This window comes from Tiliqua scincoides, chromosome 6, assembly GCF_035046505.1.
Source record: "Tiliqua scincoides isolate rTilSci1 chromosome 6, rTilSci1.hap2, whole genome shotgun sequence".
Taxonomy (NCBI): domain Eukaryota; kingdom Metazoa; phylum Chordata; class Lepidosauria; order Squamata; family Scincidae; genus Tiliqua; species Tiliqua scincoides.
In genome coordinates this window covers 12,935,031-12,955,664 of record NC_089826.1, presented here as the reverse complement: position 1 = coordinate 12,955,664, position 20,634 = coordinate 12,935,031, and the positions used below count along the sequence as shown (strand labels likewise).

The window sequence follows — 20,634 nt, the reverse complement described above, 5'->3', positions numbered from 1 at the left end:
CTTCTTGGGCCTGATCTGCCTTCATGAATCAACTTGGACTTGTATCAGCAATTGAGTTGGCATACGTTTGAGTTAACCCAGAATGGCTGCCGCTGGAAGTTACCCTTGGGCAAGGAGACCTTTGGTGGCCAAAAATCCCCCCCCCCCGTGGGATTCAGCAGAAGCCACATCAGTTCCACTGCATTGCCACACAGGGATTTTGTTAGGACTGGCCTGCTAATTGACTGGTTATGTTTTTTTCTGCATTGAATATAAACTATATAGAAAAGTTGAGCAGTTGGAGCTGGGCTCAGCCAGAGTGACTGTCACTGCAATGCTCAGGAGGGGGGGGGGTTTACCTTCATTCAAGAATGATCAAACCAAGTAATGCATTCAGTGAGCAAACCACAAATCTTGACCAGTTCAGCCCTGAAATCATTGCTGAAACCAGGAAGCTGTTTGAGAAGAAATTCTGGTATGCCAAACCACCAAATAATGAATGGCAGCTGCCAGATCCCAACCAGACTTTTACCAGTGATCACAAAGAGTTCAGTTCCCTTGTTGCCCTGAAGGATTCCATGAATGAAGTCAAGAACCTGCTGATTGATAAGAAATTGGACGAGTGACATCAGCACACGTCCTTCACCAACAAAGCAGGGAAAATTATTGCTCAGGTTAAGAAAACTGCCAATGCTGAATTGTGTACCCAGGCTTGGTGCAAATTCCATGAGATACTGTGCAGCTTTCCTCTGCTTCCAAGTGATGCTCTTCAAAATGGAGAACTCAACTCTATCCACCTCTGCGAAGCTCCTGGAGCTTTCATAGCCAGCCTCAACCATTACCTCACCGTATCCCTTGTGATTGGAATTGGGTTGTAAATACCTTGAACCCGTATCAGGAAGCAAATGATACCCTCATGTTGATCATGGATGACAGACTTATCGCAAACACTTTGCCCTGGTGGTATTTTGGCCCTGAGATCACCGGGGATGTCATGACACTGAAACATCTCACCGGCTTGCAACATTTGATTAGCAACATGGCCACCATTCACCTGGTGACTGCTGATGGGAGTTTTGATTGCCAAGGAAACCCGGGTGAACAAGAAGCACTTGTTTCTTCTTTGCATTATTGTGAAATGGTCACAGCTTTAATGACCCTTGGCCTTGGGGACTCTGAAGATGTTCACATTGTTTGAACACTGTTCTGTTAACCTGCTGTTCCTGTTGAACTGCTCCTTTGAGGAAGTCCATGTTGTTAAACCAGCCACTAGCAAGGCTGGAAACTCTGAATAACAACAACAACAACAACAACAACAACAACAACAACAACTTTATTTTTACCCTGCCTTTCTCCCCGAAGGGACTCAAGGTGTCTTACAACAGGTTAAAACAGATTAAAAACATAGTTTAAAAACAGATAAAAAACAGCAGTCAAATAAAAAGTAGTCAGGTAGAAAGAGCATAGAGCAGTAAATCATAAAAGAATCAGGCCTGTAACCAAGTATTTAAAAATATGAAAAGATGTTGAAAAGATGTTTAAAAAGGCCGAGAACTCAGAAAGCTTGTTTAAACAGAAGGGTCTTCAGGCCTCGCCGAAAAGTCTCAAGAGGGGGAGCCATTCTTAAGTCAAGGGGAAGGGAATTTCATAGCGTTGGTGCCACTACTGAGAAGGCCCTATTTCTTGCCATCGCCCCACGTACCTCCCTAGGCGGCGGCACTTGTAAAAAGTCCTTCTCTGATGACCTAAGAGGACGAGCCGGATTGTACGGGAGTAGGCAATCTCTAAGATACCCTGGTCCAGAGCAGTATAGGGCTTTAAAGGTCAAAACCAGCACCTTGAATTGGACCCAGAAACGAATGGGCAGCCAATGTAGCCGCTGGAGAAGCGAACTGACAGAGTCAAACCAGCTACCTCCAGTAACCACATGGGCCGCCGCATTCTGCACTAATTGCAGTTTCCGAACCGTCTTCAAGGGCAGCCCCACATACCGCGCATTACAATAATCTAGCCTCGATGTCACCGTGGCATGGATTACTGTGGCTAGGTCTGTATGATCCAAGTACGGCCACAGCTGGCGCACCAGCCGAGGCTGAGCGAAGGCCCCCCTAGCCACAGCCGCCACCTGGGAATCCAGGAGCAGCTGCGAGTCCAGCTGGACCCCCAAGCTGTGAACCTGTTCCTTCAGGGGGAGTGCAACCCCATTCAGCGCAAGCTGATAGTCCAGCACCTGCATTGAGGATTTCTGAACCAGGAGAGCTTCTGTCTTATCTGGATTTATTTTCAGCTTGTTAACCCCCATCCAGATCCTCACTGCCTCCAGACAGCGCTCCAGGCCCTCAACCACCACCCTGGAGTCTGGAGGAAAGGAGAGATAGAGCTGGGTGTCATCGGCATACTGATGGCACCCCACTCCAACCCCCCGGATGACCTCACCCAGTGGTTCCATGTAGATGTTAAATAGCATGGGGGACAGAATTGAACCCTGTGGCACCCCGCACCTCAAGGGCCAGGGTGTCGAACAGGCATCCCCCAGCACCACCATCTGGGACTGACCCTCCAAGTAGGAGCGGAACCACCACAAAACAGTGCCTCCAACTCCCAGCTCGGCCAATCGGCCCAGAAGGATACCATGGTCGATGGTATCGAAAGCCGCTGAGAGGTCCAGCAGGACCAACAGGGACGCACTCCCCCTGTCCAGTCCCCAGCGTAGGTCATCCACCAAGGCGACCAAGGCAGTTTCCGTCTCAAAGCCCAGTCTGAAACCAGATTGAAAAGGATCCAGATAATCCGTTTCATCCAAGACCCTCTGGAGTTGAGACGCCACCACCCGCTCAATTACCTTGCCCAGAAACGGGATGTTGGAGACTGGCCGGTAGTTGTCTAACACAGTGGAATCCAGGGAGGGCTTCTTCGGGAGGGGGCAAACCACCGCCTGTTTCAAAGCACATGGCAACGTCCCCTCCATCAAGGAATAGTTGACCACCCTCCCTGTCCACTCAGCCAGTTCATCCCAGGCAGCTCTTATCAGCCAAACTGGGCAAGGGTCAAGCAGGCAGGCAGATGGCCTCACACTCCAAAGGAGTCTGTCCACATCCTCAGGCTGTCCAAGCTGAAAAGAATCCCACAACACTGGACAAGCAGTTGCCAAGGGGACATCGTCAGACATTGTCAATGTGGCATCCAAGTTGTGACAAATACGATTGATTTTATCTGCAAAATGTTGTGCAAACACGTCACAGCGGCTGACTGTGTTTTCCTCCTGGTCTACTGGAGGGGCCTGATGGAGGAGGCCCCGCACCACACGGAACAGCTGTGCCGGACGGTTGTCAGCAGACGCAATGGTAGCAGAGAAGAACGATCTCTTCACTGCTACCACTGCCATGGAATAGGCTCTGTAATGAGCTCTACTCCATGTCCAATCGGATTCATCCCAAGTTTTCTGCCACCGTCGCTCTAGACGTCTGCCCTGCTGCTTCATCATTCACAGCTCCTCAGTGAATCAAGGAACCACTGCAAGGCTGCGATGTGCCAGAGGTCGCTCCGGAGCAATCTCATCCACTGCCCTGGTCATTTCCCCATTCCAGAGGTCAACCAGGGCCTCAGATGAGATGCCAGTCTTGGCAGTGGGGAAATCCCCCAGAGCCCTCAGGAAACCTTCAGGATCCATTAGCCTCCGGGGGCGGACCATAGAAAACGGTCCCCCACTTCTGCGGAGGTAGGAAGTCGCAACAAGCCTAAACCTTACCAGGAAGTATATGTGGTTTGCCTTCGCTATCTTGGCAGAGAGGCTCTTGTCCAAGATGATGCAAAATTAAAAGGTTTTCTTCTTCTCTGGTTTGTAAACGTATTTTTCCTAATTTTATATCATTAACCATCAAAAGGGTGATAGACACTGTTTTATAAATGAAGGTTGCAGCCTCATAATGATACTTTGAACATACGTATTTTTATTTCCGTTTGATCTTTGTACGTTATGAATGCAGAGAAACTTTGATTTAGAGCGGGGTGCCCAAAACCCGGACCTGAGGCCACTTGCGGCCCTTGAGGTCTCTCATTGCGGCCCTCAGGGAGCCCCCAGTCTTCAATGAGCCTCTGGCCCTCCGGAGATCTGCTGGAGCCCGTTCTGGCCCGATGCAACTGATCTCAGCATGAGGGCAACTGTTCAACCTCTCACGTGAGCTGTGGGGTGAAGGCTACCTCCACTGCTTACTGTTGCACGTCTGTGATGCAGTACTGGCAGCAAAGGAAAGGTCAGCCTTGCTTTGTGTAAGGTCTTTTATAGGCCTTGAGCTATCGCAAGACTTTCATTCATTAATACAAGTTCATCTTTAATGTATTCATCTATGTAAACCTCTGTAAATTTATTCAAATTTTAAATGTAAATTAATTCATCTTTTCCCCTGCCTCCTGACACATTGTCAGAGAGCTGATGTGGCCCTCCTGCCAAAAACTTTGGACACCCCTGATTTAGAGAGAGGGTTAGTTTTAAACAAAATCCTTTTGGGGGGAGGTGTATTTTGAAAATAAAGTTCCATTCTCTTTATAGAAAAGTGGGATAAAAATACATATTTATCACTGAAGAGAAGGAATTAAAACACAGAGAGCGCCTCACAGGCCAGTCTGTTATCAAAAGTAGTTTGCACAGTATAGTTTAATCGGTGCAAATTAATAACTTTATTTCAAAATGTGCCCATACTTCTGTTGATCTGCAGAGACACAACTTCCTTCCCACTTGGCAAATGGCAATGCAATCCTATGCATGTTAACTCAGAAGCAAATTCCATTGTATTCAATAGGGTTTACTCCTTGGCAAGTGTACATAGGATTGTAGCTTAAATTAATTTTTAAATGAAAACGCCAGGGGAAGGGGAATAGGAGGCAGGTCAGTCCATTTGATTCTGCAGTGAAATGCTCTCTTGCTTTCCTTTCATGGACAATCAGTACTCATGATTAACCTGAAAGCTGAGAGAATGGTGACACAACTTTGAAAACCCCTCTCTATATATACATGCTTAAAAATAGGAGCAGTTGCAAAAACCTATTTTTCCCCTGCTCCCCCTACGCATGAGTTAAACATTAAATTATAAACCCAGATGTTAATAAGTGATCTGACTTCCAACTGCATCTGATGGCAGAAGGGGTAGCCTATAAAAGCTCATTCCACAATACATTTTTCTTAAAATCCTCAAGGTGCCACAAGAATTCGCAGAAATTCTCACATGTAAGTTCTCATCCAAGGATCTCAATGATAACTGAGGTTGACAAGTTTGGAGTCAGTGCCCTGTCGAGTATAAGGGCCAAGCTACGTTAACTTCTCTCTCTTCCCTGGTCAAGATGAGACACTTTCTACATATGCTCCCTTTGCAGTGATTGCCCTTGCATTATAAGTCAGTGTTTGCGGCTGTGTTATTGAAAGTGTAAAAAATTAAGATAGTGAAAATGTGCAGTTTACCTTTTTTTTGTAATTTTTTTTCCCTTTGCTTAAATAGCAACTGCAAGGGCTGAATCCTAATCAGGAGTGGGGCTGCAATGAGAGGGGATTTTTTTTTTTAAATTGAGAATCCCCCATATAATGGTCCTGATAAAAACTGATTCCCCTCTGCCCCCAGGTGCTATTTGTTCCAAGAGAGAAGCTTTTGTGACTAGGACCATAGCACGTGAGCACCAATGTTCATCAGGTATGGGGAGAAAGAGTTAAAATCCCTCACTAGTTCTGTGGTTCACATCAGATTCTCCATGGCTGTAGTTTAAAAAAAAATAAATCAAAAGTTCCAATGATGCAATTAATGTCATGCCAAACTTGGCCCCAACATTCAGGGATGTAGCCAGCCTACATGGGGCTGCCATATTTCACAGAGGGGCTTTAAAGAGTGAATGGAAAACCTGTGATTTCCTCATAAATAATAAAAAATCTTCTAATTTTTATGTAATCCTTGTATGTTATGTACTGTTATGTTATGTACTTATGTACTGTTTCCTCTCTCTCTCTCTCTCTCTCTCTCTCTCTCTCTCTCTGTTCACTAATAAAAAAGGAAATAAATTCAAGTTTCTATAACCCTGTTATGAAGTTCATGTGTATTTTAATGGCTAACACTGAATGGGTAATCTTGAACAGTTAACTCTGCAAGTGCACACATTGAACAAGAACCTTTTTTTTGTCTTCAGAAGTTTGTAACCACATGAAGGAATATCTTTCTGGTATAAATAAGTTACCACATACTTCCTTTAAGCACTTCATAATGATCGAAATCATAATAGCCAAAGGGGAATTTTTCAGGATGACTCAAGCTTGAAAAGGATGATCATGATCTCAAAAGAAAACAAACTGGGGGAAAAAAACTGCCCTGAGTCAGGGGGAGTGTACAGAAACCAAAGGTTTTGTAACTTCAGGCTGAATCACAGACTGATCGACAAACTGGGAGAAAGCTGAAGTCTAGTGCCTTGTCGGGTGCAGGGACTCTGTCTGAGGATCCATTGATGACTGGAAGCCAGGCCACCCCTTATGATTGTGCAAGCTGTGCATTGCAGAAGTGCATTACATCTAAGGGGGAAACCATTCAGACATCTGAAAGGAAGAAAGGAGCAGGATGCTGGTGGCCATCACATTGAGCGGGGAGGAAGATGTATCATTTTCTACTGTGCACAAAGGCCCCATATGGACTGGGGAGGCTCTATCTATAATACACATGCTGTGAGCCTTTATCTGATGCCCAACTTGTATATCTATGAATAACCCAAGTGTCACCAAGACACCAGAAATCTGCCAATGTGTTCACACTTTCCCTCTTATTTGCAATATGGCTGAATTGGAAGCTGCATATCTACTCCTGTGGTGAGGCACACATGCTTCAATTTGGAGGCCAAAGTAGGCATCTAATGAGGGGCAGGGAAAGATACATGGGATTTAACTTCAGAGATGTGGGGATGATGAGTGTCTCACACCTCCTGTACTCTGCCCCCTTGTATCTGATAACATCTGAAACTGCCTTAAGGTTTGCACAAGATGGTCAGACATTCATGGCCACAATCATTGGTTTGTGTGGTTGTAGAGACAGCTGTAAACTTGGAGTGAACTGTTAATGTTCTTAGATCCTCTTAAGAGTTCAAGAGATTCTTGTTGCTTCCTCCAAAGTTTTCCTTATGTTGACAATGCATAACAAGAAAATGGGGGTCTGTTCTATTTTGTTTCTTTACACACACACACACACACCCCACACACCCTTTTGTACAGTGGGGGGCGGCTCACCTCCTCCTTCTCTGGATGCTTTTCCCATTTCAAATATTCCTGAGACATATTTGTACTCAGAAAAGCCCATTAAGGAATATCTATTAATGAATTGTTGGGCAACCTTCAGTCTCGAAAGACTATGGTATAAGCCTACAGCACCTGGTGTTTCCCGGCGGTCTCCCATCCAAGTACTAACCAGGCCTGACCTTGCTTAGCTTCCCAGATCAGACAAGATCGGGCATGTGCAGGGTAACAGTTGCTGCTATTAATGAATTAAGGAATGTTAATTAGACACTTTGGACTATCTAGCTGGCTAGTAGCTTATACTGGTATTTATGTATCTAGAACCCATTCATCTTCTGCTACTAGTAATTTTGCCTTGCTAACAACTGGTAGCGATGTCACCCATTGCAACACGAGAGGTGTGCCTCGGGGGCCCAGTGCAAACATTTATCCATTAACTTAATTCGTATTCTGCTTTTCTCCCTGTAGGGTATCCAAAGTGGCATTTGCTACAGGCACTCTAGCAACCAGTTGCCTGCACTCTGTGAGGGGTAGAGAGACTTCTGAGTGAGAGCTGGGGTCGAAATATGTTCCCTTCTGTTCAGCCCAGAACCAAAATGGTGCACTTCTTGCAAGATCCCTGCAAGATCAGATTGAGGGCTTGTCCCTCACAGGTGGAGCGAAGGACAAAAATGAGGAGGTTCACTCTCAAGGCAGCAGCCTACATTGCAAAGCATCAGAAGTGTTGTGTCCATTCTGGGAACTCGGGGTTGGGGGGGGGGGGAAATGTGTGCTGTTAATGGCGCACAGCACTTCCCTGACCTGTAGGGGGAGACAATCTCCTCTCCAATCATATGAGGATGCCCAATGTGACTTAAAAGAGAAATCTGGTGGGCCAAGCAGTGGCGTCATTAGGGTTGGCATCACCTGGTTTTGGAGGCCAGCACATCACCCCCATGATGGACCTCCTCCCATGCAGTGGGAAGGGTAACGCCCTGGGTAGTGTGTGTGTGCTGATGCACCATTGCCCCACCCCACTGGTTTTTGGGGGGTATGATAGAATAGAGATATTTCAACATGGTTTGTTTCACTGCATTCTGCATGAAACTACACATCAAATTATATATAACATGATGGTTGTATAATACCAAGATTTTATAAATTTTGGCGAGAAGTGGTGTCACCCCACCATGTGTGTCACCAGTGTCACCGCACCCCCCTAGTGCTGCCATTGGTCCCTTGGCCTGATCCAGCAGGGCTCTTCTTATGTTCTAACATGCAAGTGTATTAGAATGAGTTGCTAGTCAAGCCCCAGATGTATAAGGTTTTGTCTTTTTTATTGATCTCACAATTGTCAACAAAATATACATTGCAACATTAGAAGTACAGTATCGGCAGACATAACATTCACCCGGAGTGTAAAACTAGATTTCCTAGCATCCCTCATTGAGCATCTGCTTTTATTCCCCCTAAAGAAAACCAGCAGGAGACAGAGCAGGAAATATGCAGCGAGAAGGGCTTCTGATTCTCTAATGGACAGGATTGCTAACACTGTACATGAGGCGCAAATCCCAAGCATACGTACTTAGGAGCAAGTCCCATTGAACTCGGTCGGACTTCCTCCCAAGTAAACACACACAGGATCCAGCTGCATATTTGCCTGGCTAACAAAACTGCAGCCTGCAATTGCTACAGCTTGCATTTATAACTGGGAGCAAACCTTCAAGTAAAATTGCATTGCCCTTCTAACTCAGCAAAACAAAACATAAAAACAAAAAACCACCCAGGATGGATTTGGGTTCCATTGCTAGCTGCACCCATTTGTGCTGAATCCCAGAGAGCGCTCTCAAATAAGTGTGTTTCTTTGGACCCTGCCATGGTTTCTCTTTTTCCTCTTTCATTTAAGGGTGATCTCGTTGTCCTCGATGCTGTGATGATCCTCAGTGCTTTCAAAACTTTGGTTGCTGACATCGGCAGCCTTACTCTGGACATCCTCTACCTGCTGGAGTTCCTCACTGTGGGCCTTTTGCTGCTCACTGCTCTCTTGACTCTCGAGGGAAACAGTGGCTTTGCTCTGATCATCATCATGGCTATCTTCAGCGCTTTCCTTTTGTTGGCTGTCGTTCTCCTGGCTTACCGCGTGGGACGCACTGTGGACCTCATTGCTATCTTGTGGGCTGCTTTTGTCGTCTCTCTCCACGCTCACGTCATGACTTTCAAGAGACTGTGCCTTGGATTCGCGGCTGTCCACATCGGGTGTGCTGTCGACTTCATCCGACACATCATGAGAATCAAACTGTAAGGTCCATAAAAAGACAACAGTCAATGGCCATTCCAAGACAGAAGAAATACCAGTGCTACTGACTTGAAGCTGCATTGATAGCCATCCCTTTTCCTTAGGGAGCTTAAGGTCTGCTCTATGCATGCAGCAGATTGAGATGTCTGTTGTCATCTCAGAGATCTCAGTATCTTAGATATCTCAGCATTTTTATCTACTTTATGTGCTAGCTTTCTGTTTGCAAGGAATTCCTTACTTAGGACAACATTCAAGAGTGTTATCTGCCACCGACAGTCTGAAATGGTACAATTCATTCTACCACCTCGGTATTTCACTACCCAATTTCCAACTCATTCTGCTGCATTTGCTGATTCAGCTGTGACTTTGTAAGAGGAGGGGGTGGAATTGTCAGCACCTTCACCAAACGACCAGATTCAGAGGTGGGGCCAGGAGACATGACTACGAAACTGATATGGAACAGGAAAGTCCATAGATATTTTTGCCCTCTCATTTTATGCACCTCTTAGGAACAATTAGGTTAAAACTAGTGGCTAGTAAGTGACCCTGTATTATATTTGTGATCTATTTGTATCTTGGGGAACCTAGGGAATTTTTCCCCTCTTTTCTAGAAAAGGTTGTAAAAAAGAAGTTGCCACTTGTTTTTAAGCAAGAAAATCCAGCACAATTTTTTTCTTTCCTGTAAATTTTAAAATATTTTTAAAATTTTACTTTTAAAAATATCTGTCCTTTTGTTATTTATGAAGGCAGAGAATTTCCTCCAAGAGTTTTATTTTTCCTCTAAGCCGTTGTTGCAATATCTCTGTGCCTCTTTCAACTCATACCTGCACAACCACCACAAACGATTATGCGGTCTAAACACGTCATTGTAAATATCTGGCTTTCAGAAGCACTTGAGATGGATGGACTTTAAATGCTTCATCTTATGGTAGTGTAACTAGGGATTGTTAAGGTTGGGTGAGAGGAAGTTTAATGGAAAGTCTTGCCCAGGATTGGACCACAGGGAGGGACCACAGACCCCCTGTTTTGTAACTGAACACGATTTGTAACTGAACACAGTAGGTCCCAGCCTTAGTCTCAACATCTCTGTGAAGGGCTAGGAAAGATCCCTGCCTGTACCCCTTAACTATCGCTGCCAAACAGTGACATAGTTTGAGGGGGTGCAAAGCATTAAGTTTTGCTGGGAGCCTCAATCCAGCGTGCAAGGGGACCCCCCCCTTTGGAATCATTCCTGGCAGTGGGAGCAAAACGGAAGTGTACTTAATGGTTTGCACCCCAACTAGGTATGCCACTGACTGGCAGCAATAGTCAATAATATTAAACTATAGACCAGGGGTGTGCAAAGTTTTTGGCAGGAGGGCCACATCATCTCTCTGACACTGTGTCGGGGAAAGGTGAAAAAAACAATCAATTTACATTTAAAATTTGAATAAATTTACCTGTTTATATAAATGAATATATTAAAGATGAATTTATATGAATGAATGAAGGTCTTGCAATAGCTCAGGGCCTATAAAAGGCCTTGCACAAAGCAAGGCTGGCCTTTCCTTTGCTGCTGCTACTGCATCACAGACATGAAACAAGAAGCAGTGGAAGGAGCCCTCATCCCACAGCTCACGTGAGTGGTCAAACAGTCACACTCATGCTGAGAGCAGTTGTGTCGGGCCAGTGTGGGCTCCAACAAATCTCCAGGGGGCCAGAGTCTCATTGAAGACTGTGGTCTCCCTGAGGGCCGTATTGAGAGGCCTCGAGGGCTGCAAGTGGCCCCAGGACCGGGGTTTGGGCACCCCTGCTATAGACCAATGCTCTCACACACTGGAAGGCAGTTTCATATGTGCTTTGCTGATGAGGAAACTTGAACCGTAATGCTCCCAGAGTACCAGTTCCCCAAGCATATAAGTAAACCATATCCAGAGTATATGAGTTGCAAATAGTTTTTAAAGAGTTAGCAGACCAGGTGTTTTAATTTAAAGAGGAGTGGCTGTTGTATGGCAGTTAAGTAGGACAATACGTATGAGAAGCTGAGCAGGAGCGGCATTTACCTGCTGTGCCTTTTCGAAGTGTGCCAGGTCCACTCTGGCCTTTAGTCCGTAAGGTGCACTGTCTCCTCTGCCTGTAAAGAAATCAGGAGTGGCAGACAAGGTGAAAGGAGCGTCAGTGGGCAAGTCAGTGACCTCGTTTTCATGTGAATCATCTGATTCATTGGAGTCGTCATCATCATCAACGTCATCATGGGCACTGTCATCGTGGTCATCTTCCTTGCTCTTGCTAGCAGGTACCAGAAGGGTCTGGAAAAGAAGCAGCACTTAATTATATTGTGTCCCAAATGTGAACGTTGAAGCATCTTCTCAGGGCTCTATATATTCCTATCCACACACCACACAAGCACAGAAATTAACAGGAGGTGCAGATTTCAATGTTCATTGTCAGAGACCAAAAAAAAATTCACACCTATAACATAGGAAATAAAACACACACACATAGAAGTGCCTTTTGGTTAGTAACCTTCAGCCTCAAAAGACTATGGTATAAGCCTATAGCACCCAGTATTCCCAGGCGGTCTCCCATCCAAGTACTAACCAGGCCTGACTCTGCTTAGCTTCCAAGATCAGATGAGATTGGGCATGTGCAGGGTAACATCACACATACAATTGGACAATGACAACAACTTGGCCACATGCACCTGTGTCTGAAGTATAGGATTCCTTTTCCTTGTCAGAGCCTTTCCTGCTTCCAGCAGGGAGGGGGGAAGCCTGTCATTACTCTAAGCCTGAAGAAGTTTGCAAAATGGCAGAAGAATGTGTAAGTTTTTTGTTTTTTTTATTAATGAGCTTTCAGACATGTGATCCCCCACCACAGTCTGCAATGGGACATTCTATTCTATGAAGTAATGGGGAACTGCAAGGACATCTGTAGAGGATTATGGGTGGGCAGCAGTGCCCATACCAGATTGCTGGGGATCTGTGTTAGGTTTTTAATTTTTTCTTTGCAGCTTTTCTTGGTAAGTTCATAAGAGGGTTTTGCCTGAGGGGGAATCCTGCAGGTTCAGGAGCCTCCTTTATTTTGTAGTGCTTTCGTTATCTGCATATTGAATTTGTATTAAAGTTTTTAATTGTTAATTGGATCCTAATAAATCCTGTGTTTCATGTTTCCTTTTGTTTGGACTTTAATGAGAACCTTGAGATTATTACTCCCCTTCCTTTAGAGCAGGGGGTCTCCAAACATTTTGGCCAGAGGGCTGCATGAAATATCTGGTATGGTGTGGAGGGCTTGAAAAAAAATTTAAATATAAAATTTAAATAAATAAATTGGGGATGGGACTTAGATGAGTGAATAAATGAATGAATGAATGAATGAATGAATGAATGAATGGGCTCATTCATTCAACCTCTCTGGCCCTCAGAACACCCTCCAGACACAATCAGAGCACAGTTCTGGTCATGTTCAGTTAAGTGAGCCAGAGGCTTTCAGGTGACAAGAGGTTGGCCATGGGCTGGAAAGAGGCTTGCTGTGGGCCACATCTGGCCCCTGGGCTGGGGTTTGGAGACCCCTGCTTTAGAGGAACCAACGTGAACCCTGACAATTTGGAGGCAAAAAGGCCCTCAGGGTTAAAGGCAGAACCTGCAGGAAGGAATAGGGTGTGGGTAGTAGAAGGAGGAAAGCAAGCTAATCAAATGGATGAATGGACTAGCTGATGGACTACTGGACTTGTTGAGGGACCAATGGACCAGCTGACTAACGGACAGATGCATGAATGGACTTCTGAGGACTGCTGGAGACATTAGGATTGGTGTGTGGCTGTCATTCCCAAAACCTGCTGAAGACCAAGATGTTGCTGTAGTGGCTCGAGAAGCTGCTGGCTGGAGAGGGGAGAGAAAGGAGGGCCTCTGAGATTGAACAGGTGAGCTACCCTGGTGGTGGGGCACAGCACTGCTGCAGTGGAGAACTGGGGCCATTGTTGGGGGACAAAGGGGAGCTGATTAGCTTAAAGTGGGCATATGTTCTCTAAGTGAAGCTTGGACTAGGAATCTGTCAAAACAGGATCCTGGGAAAAAATCCTGTACACCACCTCATGGCGTACTGATTACCACTGGGACTGAAGATTCAGGGGTTGACCCAGCCAAATGAACCATCTGATGGGCTTTAGTTGTTGGTCAGTGCCTGACCTGGCCAACCCTGACGTCATCCCTGGTGGACAGGTATGGTGATGCTTCACTCTTCCTGTGACTGCAGATTATCCCTCCAAATGCCCCCAGGTCATTTTTTTTTACCTCTCAGCTGTGCTGACTTCAGGGCTCAGCTGAAGAAAAATAGCAGAAGGTCCCAGGGTGGCAAGTGGGGGTGGAATTGTAAGAAAGAGTCCATGGGCAAGGAGAGGGTTAAACATGACTCTTGCCTGCCAATTCCAACCTGCACACAACTTCCTAGCTTGTGCTCTCTTAAGACCAACATAGTTTTAGGGATCTGCTGTTTGATTCCGAATGTGTAGTTCTGCCTGAGTGTGTTTAGGTCTTTGGGGTTCTTATACTGCAGGAGATTGCTGACAGCAAATGGATGGAAAAGATGAGATACATTTACATGGAGGCAAATGGTGTGCGAATGAAACAAATACCACATGGTACATCTGACAGCAGCACTAATGTAGCACTAATGTTTAGTCTTATGATACTGTAGATGAAAACTTACTTGTTGCTCAGTGATCTCATCACTTTCTTCTGAAGACACAGAGCTCTGAAAATGAAGTATTAAATATTGTTTTAAAAGGGGTCTTCTATGATACCAATGAAATTTTCACAATTCTTGGAATTTTATTTTGGGAAAAGCCATCTTGAAAATCTCTAAAAATCAGAACAAGTCAAATCAAAGAATTATGGTTGGCAGAGTCAGGGAAGGCAAAATAAAGCATTTATTTATACAACACACAATTAACTTATGGAACTGATTGCTACTTGTACTGATGACTAATATATCAAGATTGGTTTAGATGATTTTAAAAGGAGATCAGACAGATCAATTGAGGAGAAGTCTTGAGGTGGTTAAATGGACTCCCCATCTCCACAAGCACGTCATTAAGTACCAGATGTTGTGGACAGCAGCACAGGACAACTATCACACCCTGCTGGCGAGGTTCCCACAGGTATCTAGTTGCAGAAACCAGGATGATACACTAGATGCATTTGGGCCTGATCCAGCAGGGCTCTTATATTCTCTGTTTGGTCAAGTGATTAGTAGAGTTGCAGTAGCAACTGTTACCCTGCACATGCCCAATCTCGTCTGATCTTGGAAGCTAAGCAGGGTCAGGCCTGGTTAGTACTTCGATGGGAGACCGCCTGGGAATACCGGGTGCTGTAGGCTTATACCATAGTCTTTCGAGACTGAAGGTTGCCAACCATCAGTAGGGACTGAATGGGAAAGAGAGGTTTGGGAGCAATGCAAGATGGGGGAATAGACAGCCCAATCCTGTGCATGTCTACTCAGATGTAAGCCCCATTACAGACAATGGGGCTTACTTCTAGGAAAGTGTGGATAGGATTGGGCTGTAATTTATGCTAAATGTCTGCTAAAAGTGGCTAGGGATAGATTACATGCTTGTAATAAGTAAATAATTTGAGATGGTTTAGGATGGGGGATTAGTTAGGATTAGGATTAGTTGAAACAGAAAGCAGGGACTTTATCAAAAAGCTTGTAGACCTTTCTGCTGTGGAGATCAGCTTAGATCAAGAATTTAGGCAGATTTATTGAAGGGTTGCATTACATATTTATATATAATGCAACCCTTCAAGACTAGTGACAGTGGAGTCCATGCTCTCTCCACCTTGACATTTCTCTATGCTATTTTGCTATCCACATCACTTCATAAAGAGGGTGCTGCATACCAACTGAGAGGACACTTGCTGTTCTTGTGACTCATGGCTGTTCACATCCTCGTGACTGTGCTCCTGGCTGTGCGAGTGATGATGGTGGTGTTTGTGAGCATGATGGTGAGCCTTGGAATCCTTCAAGAAGACAAGAAGCAAGGTCAGCATTCATCACGTGATGTCCGGTGACACAGTGCTTGGCTAGACACCAGGGGATAAACCCCAACAAAATAGTGGAAGTAGTGGCATCACTTAGGCAAGTGCGGAGGGGGGGGAGAGGGTGTGGGCCACACCATGTGATGCGCATGGTGGGGGGAGTTAATGTCACTACTGGCCAAAATTTTCAAAATCTTAGTATTTTTGAATAATTCTATCATGTTGTATATCAATTGATGCATAAGTTCGTGCAGAATGCAATGAATAGAAACTGCGTTGAAATATCTCTAGTCTATTAAAGTTATAGCCAAAAAACTAGCAGGGGCAGGGCAATGTTGCATCACCATGCGCACCACCTGGGACATTGCCCTGCCCACTGCACAGGCAGCGTCCGTCATAGGGGTGATGTGCTGGCCTCCAACACTGGGTGTCGCCACTGAATGGAAGGCAGGATGAGTCCGTTTCAATCTTTCCTACGGGTTGAACTAGAGGTGACTTAAAAGACTGGCCCTATAGGTTTTTGTATTGGAGGCGGAAGCAGCTGCTGCCACTGTAAAGGGGTCAAGCCACAGCTCTGTGAGCCATAATATCATCCCTTTCTTGGTTGCAAAGAGATGGAGAAGATCTTCACGTGAGCACTGTGCATTGCATCCTTTAAATGGGCAGTTACCACTTTCAAAGAAGACTTTTCCCCAGAAGAGCCCCCATTTGGTTCAGTCCTAGACTTCGGGGGTTGATACTTAGACTCACTACATTCAACCTGAATTTTAATTTGATAAACAGGAACCGATTGCAAGGCACACTTACATGCTCATCGTGGCGCTTGGATTTTCCAGCCTTTGAAAGGAAGAGAAGGAAAAACAATTCAGTATTGATTTGTTACCATTGCGTTACAGAAACATGCGTCTTTCTTGGCTTAGGAGTTGCATGCGTCTTGTACTTACCGGAAAGGCGAAGGCGACGGTGAAAAGAAACAGGCACAGCACAGCAATCTTCATTGTGATTGATTCCCTGTGAAATATTTTGTAATGGTCAGTGGGCAGCACTGTTGTTCAGCAATGAAATCAATGTTTCGCCTTTCCCTGTGTTTTAGGGCCAACACCGCAAAACAGCACATGGCATAGGACTTCTTGTATAATACCGTTTTAAACTTCTGGTGTGGGACCGCATTTTGAATGCTCTTAAAAACACACACACACATTCTGCAGATAGGAAGCTGAAACCCTTCTCTCTAACAGGAGATCTTGTTTGCCGTAAGCCAATTCAGGCAGTGATCCTTTAACTGCAAGTCCAGAAAGGATTATTTCCCATGCTGTTGGATTCAGATCTTATTTTTTTGAACTGGGGTCTCCATGGGTGAGCGAGGTTGTTCTTCGTTGGGGAGGAACACTTGATTATTATTATTTTTAATCATTTGAAAGATTCATAAACAAGGAGGCTAGCAGTGCAAACCTAGGCATGCCTACTCAGAAGTAAATCCCACTGAATTACATGGGGCTTACTCCCAGGAAAGTATGCCTAGGATTGCAGTCCAAATTACTGTTTAGAGATGTTTTCGAAAGGATTATTCTGGCATTTGCACTCTGATGTAATTCTCCCCCCTTCAGGTAGTCCTCCACTAGCGTCCTAGAGTGGAATTGAAAATTCTGTTCCCAGTGCTTTTGCTACCACTGGGAAAAGCTAATCTGAGCAATGGGAGGAGGATTTCAGCTATTCAGCATCAGACAAAAGGCAACTAGACTGATGCCTCAGATTCAGCACTTTACTTGGCTTGAGAGGTGAATGAGCTGAACATGTGATCTTTGCAGATGAAATGCCCTTGATGGTGCTATTGGAGGGAAGGAGGTATAGAGTAACTCAGTGGTAGGCATAGGCTTTGCAAGTAGACACTGCCAAGTTCAATCCCCACTAGTCAATCCCCATAAGCATTTCCAGGCACAGCTGGGAAAGAGCCCACCTAAAGCCTTGGAAAGTCAGCATAGATAGTGCTGGACTAGGTGGACGAAAGTGAGCTTTCACTGTGGACAGGACTGATATATTTTGTAGGGGCACAATAAATACATTTGTGTTCATTTCAGTAACCCATTGAACCAATATGTATCCCACCTTTCAAATATAATTTTCCAAGGCATTTTACAATCAAATGCACAACAATATTTAAACGATGAATCAGCAGCATAAAAGCACTGTTTAATGATATTGCGTTGCTCATTTTAAAATTGCAGGTGCGTTCTCCAAGTTTCTACAAAGACGCCAACATGTTCACAGATAATTGCAGCAATTGCATACAAGGTACGCTTACAAGGTGAAGTTGAGAAAGCAGAGATTTGTTTTCTAACACACTTTCTGCCTCCAACATGCAGCCTGGCTCACTTGCTCGAGTCACCAGGAGCTGTTTTACAAGCACCATTCAATGGTGCACAAGCTCTCTGGTTGTAACTGCTGTGGTTTGGGTGTTATATATGGATCTGTGAGGGTGGATCTGTGGGTGAATAGAGTGAGATGAAATTTGAATGCTTAGAAGATAATCATCTAGTGTTCTGTGGATCTGTATACTACCATTCACAACTCACTCCACAGTACTTTACCTGACTATACAACTTTTAAGGATTATAGTCAGTGAAGTAATGAGAAGTTCCTGTGCCCCATTCAAAGATTCCTGATTGGTGTATGTTTTTTAAGGACTGTCTCTAATCCCAGAATACTGAACTTGGTTCTATGGACAGGAATGCAGAATTTCCATCAAATTCTACAACCCATACCCCAACATTCTTGGAGGATAAAAATCGAGGAAAACTCTGAATTATAAAAACAAGCAGAAATGTTGCAAAATCTTTGTGGAAATTTCAGGGGGGAAGGCAATGTCTATGAGGTTTTCCAAATGAGCAACCCATAGTATTGTTGCCAGCCCCTTAATATGAGCAAGGAGCAGAAGCAAGTTTTATGACTGAGCCATCCTTTCCGCAAAGGCATTTAAAGGTAACAAGCTCATTTTCCCAACTCAGGAAGGATGACATTACTCACACTGCAACTGCAGGGGAAAAAAAAAACCCTGATGCATCAGGGCTCAGGGGAAATCTGAAACTGATGCATCATGATGAAACATTAGGCATTAGCAGTCAGGCTGATGAGAGGCGGGTAAAACTGGCACTTCTCCCAATGTATGCCCTTCTTCTTACAGAGGTTAATGAATACTTAGACTAAGAGAGAAAATTGATGTGGCAGCATTGCCTCAAAATATGTGAAGAGCAAAGGGTAAAAAAGAAAACCCTATCCATTTGCAAGAGCCATGCAAGATCTTTCAAGCAAGGAACACACTGAGCATTAAACAGACATTGCATGAGACATCATGGCCATAGTTAAGGTTGCAGAACCTCCTATTTGGGGCTGGCAGGTGCTACCAGCACTCTGTCTTAGGACATGCAAAGTAATATAAGTGCCCTTGAGCATATGCAGAGTGCTTTTCTCCCACATCTCAGTGATTGCAGCTCTGCTAGCACAGTTGCTAATTATTCTTGATGGGGCTCTTATCAGCAACAAAGCAAGAAGAATATTCAGGAAACTGACTTGTACTGTCTGTCAAATAGCTGTTAGAGGCATAGGAGTGCTGGCAGTCAGAGAGTTAACAACCCCAGTTTCCAGAGCACAGGAAATAACTTTCTGTCAAGATTCTGTATTTTTATCATACCTTTCCTGCCTGGAGCTCAGACTGGCTCAGGCTGTCTTCCTCTCCCGTTTTATTTGCACAAGAACCCTGTGAGGTAGGTCAGATGGAGAAGCAGGCTACCCAGTGCACTGAGTGGGAATTTGAGTGCAGCTCTCTTCAGCCCTAATCCAAATCTACTACACCACACTGATTTTCTTGGCTAACAGCACAAGCCTATGTGTAAGCCCCATTAAATTCAGTGGGGCTTACTCCTAGGTAAGTGTGTACAGGATTGCAGGCCCTCAATCTCAGATTTTAGGAATGCAGCATCAGGGATGGTTGACTGCAAACTGCATCTCAAGCCAAAAAAAAAAAAAAAAAAAAATCTCATGGCACTGGAACCTGTCAGGGTAAAACACAGGAAGACAAAATTTGTGTTTTAAGTGCAGCATCCATTTGGCAGAACTTTCTCTTGCAAACCACTTCCTTCCAGCATCTCTAAATATTCTCCTTGGAGCAAACACAGAGGCATAGGAGATTAAACTTAGTTCTGGGCACCGAATCCTGTCTCTCTAGTGTGATGCTCTGAAGCTTCAGGAGTTACAGTACCTAAAACAAATTTCAAATGCTGCAACAGAACTTGCATCTCATTGAAAATATAAGCCAGCCAAAGGAAATGGGTAAGAAGGAAGGGCAAGTACCTGGAGTTGTATCTGGCTCTGTAGTCTCAGCCGCTTGCTTGTATGATGGAGCACAAAGCAGTGCCTGGATCACTTGCTCAGGAGATTCTTACTTGTCCCTCCTCTTCTGCTGCTTGCCATCTGCAGACCTCCGGAATTTAAACTCTATTCCAGACACCAGCCAGCCAATCCTCAAGAGGCGGAAAGGATGAGGTCATGAGGTTTCTTGTCACTGTCCTCCTACTATTCCCCTACATTTCCTTTTGGGGTTTTGTGGCTTTCAGAACAAACAAGAAAGTAACTCTCTGGTTAAAGCCATACTTATGTACAATCTCATTAACCAGCATTTCAGATCAACGCCCAGCATTCACGATTGAGCCAGAGGCTCTTAAGGGCAAACAACTCTTTGACATTTGTGAGAGGAAGAAAGACGATGGCTCTTAGACCCGTGTTCATAGATGCTGAACGAGTTTGCATTTTTAAAGAAATGAGTCATCTGTAGCTCAGGAGGAAAAGGGTCAAATTCCATCATTTGTCGGTGTTTGGGGTTGCACACCGACATAGAATAAGGTCTCTGAAGCATAAACGAAGAGGTGAGGTCTTGTAATTAATTGGTATGAAAATAGCTTCTTACAGAGCTTGTATTTTGAGAAGCTGGAAGGGGGGAAAGGAATAGAAGCCCACTTTTGCAATAAGTTACTTGTCCCCTTTCCTAGGGCAAATAGCAGCTCTTTCCAGTTGTAGATGATTGCAGACCTAATCCTATTCAACTTTCCAGTACCAGT

At 44.7% G+C, this 20,634-nt stretch overlaps 1 protein-coding gene and 3 pseudogenes across 1 annotated transcript; 2 read left to right on the top strand and 2 right to left on the bottom strand.

Annotated features, from left to right (window-relative positions):
* The first annotated feature begins 350 nt into the window (after nt 1-350).
* Nucleotides 351-7,784, top strand: LOC136655701 (cap-specific mRNA (nucleoside-2'-O-)-methyltransferase 2-like; annotated as a pseudogene).
* An 804-nt stretch (nt 7,785-8,588) lies between these two features.
* On the bottom strand, nt 8,589-19,960 carry SPP1 (secreted phosphoprotein 1). Its single transcript, XM_066632620.1, has 7 exons — nt 19,871-19,960; nt 16,468-16,534; nt 16,331-16,360; nt 15,386-15,505; nt 14,196-14,240; nt 11,552-11,797; nt 8,589-9,509 (listed from the first exon to the last, which is right to left on the bottom strand). Exons 2-7 carry the CDS (start codon nt 16,519-16,521, stop codon nt 9,111-9,113), a joined length of 894 nt encoding a protein of 297 aa, XP_066488717.1. The 5' UTR covers nt 16,522-16,534; nt 19,871-19,960; the 3' UTR covers nt 8,589-9,110.
* Nucleotides 12,041-12,158, bottom strand: LOC136656651 (5S ribosomal RNA; annotated as a pseudogene).
* On the top strand, nt 14,745-14,864 carry LOC136656427 (5S ribosomal RNA; annotated as a pseudogene).
* Nucleotides 19,961-20,634: the final 674 nt, after the last annotated feature.

What these genes read in the sequence shown, in the direction of transcription:
- SPP1 (XM_066632620.1), bottom strand. Translation starts at nt 16,521, where the DNA reads ATGAAGATTGCTGTGCTGTGCCTGTTTCTTTTCACCGTCGCCTTCGCC. An exon ending in CCGTCGCCTTCGCCTTTCCG is followed by an intron (nt 16,361 to 16,467) that starts GTAAGTACAAGA and finishes TTCCTTTCAAAG; the next exon opens with GCTGGAAAATCCAAGCGCCA. An exon ending in ATGAGATCACTGAGCAACAA is followed by an intron (nt 11,798 to 14,195) that starts GTAAGTTTTCAT and finishes CTTCTTTTCCAG; the next exon opens with ACCCTTCTGGTACCTGCTAG.